The 8,211-nt window shown below is 48.5% G+C and overlaps 1 protein-coding gene across 1 annotated transcript in view; it reads right to left on the bottom strand.

Annotated features, from left to right (window-relative positions):
- Nucleotides 1-1,232: 1,232 nt before the first annotated feature.
- The window catches only part of xkr7b (XK, Kell blood group complex subunit-related family, member 7b), a 16,884-nt gene continuing 9,905 nt past the window's right edge, over nucleotides 1,233-8,211 (bottom strand). Inside the window, exons 2-3 of the mRNA XM_084680464.1 lie at nucleotides 5,347-5,546; nucleotides 1,233-2,273 (exon numbers count right to left, since the gene is read on the bottom strand). Of these exons, the coding sequence (XP_084536590.1) occupies nucleotides 1,285-2,273; nucleotides 5,347-5,546 (1,189 nt within the window). The 3' untranslated portion in view covers nucleotides 1,233-1,284. The remainder of the gene's footprint in view (nucleotides 2,274-5,346; nucleotides 5,547-8,211) is intronic.

Here is an 8,211-nt window from a genome sequence, read left to right on the forward strand (position 1 = left end):
CAGAGGGAACAAGGGGCATTGATTGGGATGACATGGGTGTCAGTTATATTGGTCTTGTCTAATGATGTCATGAAAAATTATTTCTGAAAAGAATGAAACCTAAATGAAAAGATGAACCCAACCACCAGGCACCACAAAACAAAGACAGCCGTTAATGAAGAAAACTCTAGGAATCCAATCGTTTTCAGGCTGTCATCTCAGACAGTTTACTAGAGCATTTATTTTTCCAACTACATTTTCATCATCACAGCTTGAGTTTTTTTCTTTGTATAATATTTGACTGATTCTTGTTACTGCACTATTACCTTTATAGATAAGAGAAGCAGCCTAACCAAGAGACCCATACGTATGTACGCACAAACCAACGACACACACCCACCAGTATCTACAGCATCACTCTAGTATACACAGCATGAAAAAAAAGTATATATATATATTATAACAATAATTACATCTTAATAAGAATCATATCAAAACATGGCCACTGAGCGATTAAACAATATAAAAACTCAAATATAAAAAAGTAAATAAATAAACGGAAATACTAGTTTGAAGAAGTGCATGACAGGTGATGAAGTTCTTCTAAACCTCACTGATTACAGCAGCAAGCATATCAACACTACTTTGGAACTGTGTCCGTGTTACCGTGACAACACCTTTTTTGATCTCGGTGGGACTGAACGGATGATAGATCCAGACAGTATTAACTCTACATTATCTTGATCGTTAGCACCGTCATCATCGTTGTCCTCGGGCTCCTCCCCCTAACCACTGTCTTCATTATCTTCTTCTGTGTTCACTGCTACTTCATAGACATCATGGCTGTAGGTGTGGTTGAATTTTTATTTGTCATTAGATTTCCCCAAAAACACCATCTTCCAACCACATCAGCAACATTATTACCATCATTACGATGACTACATGGTTCAGGGTGTCTCTTCAAAGTAGTTTTTTGTTCATAGGCGCTGAGACAGTATTGTCCATTCCCACTTCCCTAAGAGACAGAGTACAAGCTAGAGTATATCCCTGCCTAGTGATGTCACACTGAGGTCACAACCCCAGTGAGGAGATGCCCAGACCACCTGACCATTGACTCCTCTAGAGCACCTGATATTTGTTGCAAGCAAACCAATGCCGTGCACATAGACCCATCTACACATGCACTCAGGCTCTATAAGTCTCTCTAGATAGAAACACCCATAAGCTCTGCACTCTTCTTCTGTCCTCAGTAGTTCTCTGTGGCTGTGAGGGACAGTGAAGCCCCCTGGGGGTTGGGGGGCAGTACTACACGGTGGTCTCATACTCCATAACCTCCTTACTGCCTGCCAGGCTGCTGCGGTAGACGATCCTGGGGGAGACAGGCGAGGTGGTCTCCAGCACCAGGATGGTCTTCCTCAGACGTCTGTCAATGAAGTGAGCATCCCAGGCAGGGTACCTCTTCCTGGGCAGGTCGATGCGGATCACCGGCCCCTCAGTCCTGGATATCCGAGGTGCTGGAATAGGGGGGGCACTTGGCCTCACCTGGAACACAGGCAGACAGCTTTCCCTGTCCCCTGGCACCACATCTGCCCCCGCACTGGCCCCGGCCCCCCCTCCCGCAGTCCTGCTAAGGGTCCTGGGGGGGCTGGTGATGACGTCGGGGGGAGGGGCCTGGGTGGAGGTGGGGGTGGGGGTGATGCAGGACTCCACCCCCTCCTCCACACACCTCCACTGGGCGCCCAGCACGGGCCCGTCAGGGTGGAGCAGGCAGTAGTACACCAGCATGAAGAAAGTCCCCAGGGCGAAGCTGCTCACCACCACGCACACCAGCAGCAGGGCGTAGAAGTCGGAGGTGTGAGGCCCTCGGTAGAGGTACCAGGCCGAGGTCAGAGCGGCGTTCTCCACCAGCGTGATGGAGTAGTACACCGTCATCCTCACCCTAGCCTGGCCCTCCTTCACGTTGAACCAGCAGAAGATGTAGATGATGCCCACCACCATGTTGTAGATGATCTCCTCCCACTTGGACATGCAGAAGTCCGTTTCCCCCTGGATGATCCAGAAGGTCATCAGGAACCAGTGGGACACAATGAAGATGCCGAAGTAGAGCTGGAAGACAGAGGCAAACAGGGCGAAGGCGATGGTGCGCGCGCCGATGGTGAAGAGGTGCCACAGCATCTGGACAATGACCGCCTTGTAGGACATGGGCAGCTTGTCGTCCCGCGAGTCCCTCAGGACTTTCTGGTAGGAGGCAATCATCCAGGCTAGGGAAACCAGAGAGGCTGATGCGGACAGACCTGGAGAGGGAGGGAGACAAATGATAAATGAGGAGAGAGAGCATGGAAGAGACAGAACGAGAGAAGATTGTGTGTTTTCAACTACGCTTGAAACCCCAAGGATCAAGACTCGAGATAACAGACCTAGGGAGGGTGGGGGAGAGGGGAAGAATCGTTAGAAAGAGAGAGGGATGAGGGAGGGGATGAGAGTTGGAGAGCGAGGGATGAGTGAGGAAGAGAGAGGGATCAGAGTGAAGTAGTAAGGGGCATAAAAATTAGAGGGCAAGGGGAATGAAAGTGAGGGAGACAGGGATAAATGTCAGGGAGCAAGAGGGATGAGATTCAGGGAGAGAGAGCCATGGGAGTCAGGGAGAGAGAGTTTTCTGTAGCAGGTAAGGATCTAGGCTAGATCTTTAGAGGCCAAGACAAACAGACCTGATAGACTGTGTGTGTATCTGTGCCAGTCTTTAAGTATCGCTCTTGATCTCCAACTTAAACACACACACACACCATACACACACACCATACACACACACATACACAAATTACATAATCTCATCAGAGAGTATTAGCTTCATCAGCCTAAATAGAGTCCTCCATTTAATTAAAGCTATACTGCAATATCAGGACAATACCACACAAACACACACACACACCCACACACACACACACACACACACGCACACACACACACACACACACACACACACACAACACTCATTTGAAGTGATCTGAAGCTTGGTCTCTAAAATGGTAGATTATGTGCACAGTAATCTTTAATGATCAAAAAGACATTAAAACCACTGTTATAATTTTAGATCTCTGCTATTCAATCTTTCATTAGTTTCAGAATGATTAATTACCAATTGGATATGTGACTGAATAATTAAACATTTCTAAAATGAATATTTAATGTGCTAAAAGATTTTTTCTGGATGCTTTTGGTCATAAAGCTGCAAGTTGATCATTGTAATATTTCTGTGTGAAATAACCCATGACATGAAGAAGGACCTTCTGTTTCCAGACTGGATATAGAAACTGATCCAAGCAGATTATCAACCATGTCCTTCTTTGAAGTTAACTGACTAACTCAACTTTCTGTCCCTTTCTCTCTCTGGGGTGTTATTTTTAACCCAGAAAATGACTCATTTTGGTCAGAGTGCTGACAGTCAGCTAGTGTGTTTGTTCCATAGCACTCCTACTACCCTCATGAATAAGAGATTCCATCTCTGTTTCTGGAGGACTGTGTCTTCTCTCTCTCTCTCTCTCTCTCTCTCTCTCTCTCCCCCCCCCCTCTCTCTCTCTCTCTCTCTCTCTCCCCCCCCTCTCTCTCTCTCTCTCTCTCTCTCCCACTCTCTCTCTCTCTCTCTCTCTCTCTCTCTCTTTCTCTTCCTCCCCCTCCCTCCCTCTCTCTCCATCTCCCGCCTTATTTGGAGGACACCCAGATGAAAAGACGTGTTAATTAGAGGGCCAGACTAAAAGCATTAGTCAACACTTTCCCTTCCTCCATCCTCCTCTCTACCACTCCTCCCTCCCTCCCTTTCCTTCCCTCCCCTACCCCTTCCATCCCTCCCTCGCCAGATGCGGGCAGAAGGCAGAGCCCAGCCAATCTGTAATTGAATCAAACATCAGAGTCAGAGAAGGAGCGGCACAACCAGTCAGAGATTAGAGAGATCTTTCCGAAGGAGAGAAGGAGAGAAGGAGAGAAGGAGAGAGGGAGAGAAGGAGAGAGGGAGACAGGGAGAGAGGGGAGAGCAAGAGAGTCAAGTAAGAAGGGCGAAAACCTAGCGAGGAGAGAAGTCATGATTTACAGAGTTGCTGAACATCCTGTTGGCCCAACGGATGGATCATAAAATGCTTCTACAAGACCCACTTTCCTCTTCTTGAACTGCATCAGTTATCCTGCCTGGTGTGGAACAACAATAAAACTCCAACACAGGGTGGCTACATCAATTGACAAATAACTACACAATACCTTTATTATAGTAACAACATTACAGTTACATAGGAAACTGACGTTTCATTACATTTAGTTGCATAGCAATTCCCATGTACCTACGATATATTTTTACCATATTTGTGTGCATTTACATGCTGCTGTATTTAATGTAACTTGAATGTAAAGTGTTGGCCAGGACTCTGTAGAGGAGCTGTTTCTACAGTAACACCCCCTGCTGGCTCCTGTTTGCGGCCACTGGTTCATCAATCATCCCACTGAACCTTCCGGACACTCTGGATCTAAATAACACCTCCCCAGGGTGGGGGTGTTTGTATGCAAGTTCATCTGGCTTTGCTATTTAGATTTAGATAGAAAAAACATCAAATCAAAATAATATATTAGCTACTGTGGTGGTATTTACAACTGGTCTGTCTGCACTGTGGGACCTCCTTCATGGTAATAACAGATTGTGACTCCTACCATCTTCTCTTTCCCTCCTCCCTGCCCCGTTCACTTTCTCCTACTATTCTCCTCCTTAACATGCTCACTCTTGTCTTCCTCCCCCTCCTTCCCTCCCTCCTTCCCTGCCTCCCTCCACCTCCGACCCTCTTCAGCGGTAACATGACAGCGTTGCTCGACAGAAAACAGAACTGTGAGCTGAAAACGTTTTGTTTTATTCATCACAAGCAAACATGCTCTCTGTGTCTCAGGCATGAATAAGGTAGAGAGGGTAAAACGGCCCAGGAGAATGCTGATAGCTCCCCACAGATCGACCTTCTCTCTCTCTCTCTGTCTCTCTCTGTCTCTCTCCCAGACTCTCTCTCATGCTCTCTCTGGTTCACTCTGTCTATATTATTTTCTTTGCATGTTCTCTCTTCTCTTGGGGAATGTACAGATCCTTTGGAACCTACAGTAGATGACATCATGCTGTATTATAAGTGAAGTAGTTCCCATGGCAAATAATTAGCCCTTAACAAGCACAATGGCTCGTCTCAGAATGATGACCTTAGAATGAAGAGGAGCAATGTGTCTTGTCCCACAGTGACGATCTCCCCACCCTTGGCTAACAGACTGGGGCAGTGAATCACCAGCAGGGACGTAAGGAGCTAACACACACACGCGCGCACACTCACACACACACACAGACCTACATACCCTGGAGCGGGAGGACCTTGTTGCCGTGAATCATGATGCTGAGTTGCAGCACCAGCTGAGGAGCGCTCTTCAGGAAGGCCTCGAGGAGGCGGAGCATGTTGATGTCAGCACACTCAAACATCAGGCGCCAGTGGAAGTGACGTCTCTGCCCATCGCCATGCCAACGGCTCTGGGCGCCCAGGTAGAGGGCATGGACATACCTGAGTAGAAGAAGAAGAAGAAGAGGGGGGTGGGTGGGTGGGGCGCTTACAAACTTCTACAAACGTATTTGGTTGGCAAGCACTATCACCAACAGCAGAGCCATCCCAGCATGCATACACAGACCCCCCCACACACACACACAAACCTCAGCCAAGCATCAGATCTCAAAGAGAGGATTCTTTTAGTCAGACGCAAAATCCCCACCTCTGCAAATAATGTGCTTGGCTTGCACTGACGTTCTTCTTCTCTTACCAGCCTCCACCACCACCACCACCTCTCTCTCTCTCTCTCTCTTTCTCTCTGTCTGTCTCTCTCTCTCTCTCTGTCTCTCTCTCTCTCTCTCTCTCTCTCTCTCCTGTCCTCAATCTTTCTCTAACCCTGCCTGCCACTTGCTGTCTTACCGTTTCTACACACGCCCACACACACGAATACACACACACACATATGTATAAAGACACACACACACCCACACACCCACACACATAAACACACACACTCATGCACACACTCTACATTTCCAGCCAGCGGTCTCATCTCCTCTGTGCCAGGCTCATCGGCTTAAGAATTCCTCTGGTGCCAGGATCACTCCAGCTGCTATCTGCAAGGCAGCAGCCCAGCCCGCTGAGTGTTTAGTCCCACCCAGCCTACAGTACCGCCTGGAGACGCCATAGCTGAGCATGGACAGGCCCATAACCCAGTCTGGAGGGCTCCATAACCCAGTCTGGAGGGCCCCATAACCCAGTCTGGAGGGCCCCATAACCCAGTATGGAGGGCCCCATAACCCAGTCTGGAGGGCTCCATAACCCAGTCTGGAGGGCCCCATAACCCAGTCTGGAGGGCCCCATAACCCAGTCTGGAGGGCTCCATAACCCAGTCTGAAGGGCCCCATAACCCAGTCTGGAGGGCCCCATAACCCAGTCTGGAGGGCTCCATAACCCAGTCTGAAGGGCCCCATAACCCAGTCTGGAGGGCCCCATAACCCAGTATGGAGGGCTCCATAACCCAGTATGGAGGGCCCCATAACCCAGTCTGAAGGGCCCCATAACCCAGTATGGAGGGCTCCATAACCCAGTCTGAAGGGCCCCATAACCCAGTCTGGAGGGCCCCATAACCCAGTCTGGAGGGCTCCATAACCCAGTCTGAAGGGCCCCATAACCCAGTCTGGAGGGCCCCATAACCCAGTCTGGAGGTCCCCATAACCCAGTCTGGAGGGCCCCATAACCCAGTATGGAGGGCTCCATAACCCAGTATGGAGGGCCCCATAACCCAGTCTGGAGGTCCCCATAACCCAGTCTGAAGGGCCCCATAACCCAGTATGGAGGGCTCCATAACCCAGTCTGGAGGGCTCCATAACCCAGTCTGAAGGGCACCATTACCCAGTTTGGAGGGCCAGTCATAGTATTTAAGAATTTAGAAGAACAGTTTGAGTGTGATATCAAAATTGTCAGCATCCATTTCTCTCTTTATTATTTTCTCACTCTTCATTTCTTTCTGCTTCCAAACACCTCCAGTCCCTCTCCAACTGTTTGTTCCCCATCTGTCATCTCTGGACTTTCTGCTGTCCTCATCATCTTTGTCTCTCATCCCTCTGCTCTCCCCTTCACTCTACGTACATCTCTCTACTCACTTTCTCAATGTTTCTCTCTCCCCCCCTCTCTCTGTCTCTCTCTGTCTCTCTCTCTCTCTCTCTCTCTCTCTCTCTCTCTCTCTCTCTCTCTCTCTCTCTCTCTCTCTGTGTCAGAAGAAAGAATCAGAAACAGATTTATTGCCAAGTCGTTTTTCACAGACTCCATCTTTCTCCCCCTGCCCTTCTCTGCACTCTCTCCCTCTCACATCATCTTTATCTCTCTCTCTCACCTCTTTCCCTCTCTTCGTCACTGCTTACTGCGTTTTCCTCTCTCTTAATTTTTATTTCTCTCTCTGCCTCCCTACTCTTTTCATATCTCTCTTTCTCCATCTCTCTGCTCCCTGCTGCTCCTTCTCTTCATCTTTCTGCTCTCTCCATCTTGCTCTCTCTTCATCTTTCTGCTCTCTCCATCTTGCTCTCTCTCCATCTTTCTGCTCTCTCCCTCTCTCTCCATTTCACTCTCTCACCCACGTCGACCGTATGGAGGAAGGAATGCCACCAAGACAAGCACACCAAATGACTACCCCTTCATCTCCTCTCTGCCTTTCTCTCGCTCTTTGTCTTCCTTTTCCACTGCTTCCAGATTATTCACCCATTTTTGAAAATGAAATGCTCCATCTTTCTATTTTTCCCTCTCATCTCTTGCTCTTCATTTCAGTCCTTTTTCTCCCTTCTGCTTTCCCCACTCTCATCATTCCCTTTCCATCTCCCTCCTGACAAAGTAATCATTGTCATTCAACCTTAATGAATATAAATTATCATTTAACCACTCTCTGACACACCTCCATTACCACACATTATGGCACCATAGAGAGGGGGTTGGGGTGTGTGTGTGCATGCGTGTGTGTGTGTGTTGGTGTGTGTTTATGCCACCTGTGTGTGATTTAGCCCTGTACTCATACATCTGCAGAGAAATAGGGAGAGTGACAGCAGCTCAGGCTCTTTCCCCATGGTCCTAGAGCCTGTTGAGTCTCTGGAACGCTTCATCCACTTCTCTCCTCTTCAGTCATCCTTTACATCTTTCCTCCCTAACCCTC

This window comes from Hypomesus nipponensis, chromosome 18, assembly GCF_054491055.1.
Source record: "Hypomesus nipponensis isolate SF chromosome 18, ASM5449105v1, whole genome shotgun sequence".
In the NCBI taxonomy this organism is placed as follows: Eukaryota; Metazoa; Chordata; class Actinopteri; order Osmeriformes; family Osmeridae; genus Hypomesus; species Hypomesus nipponensis.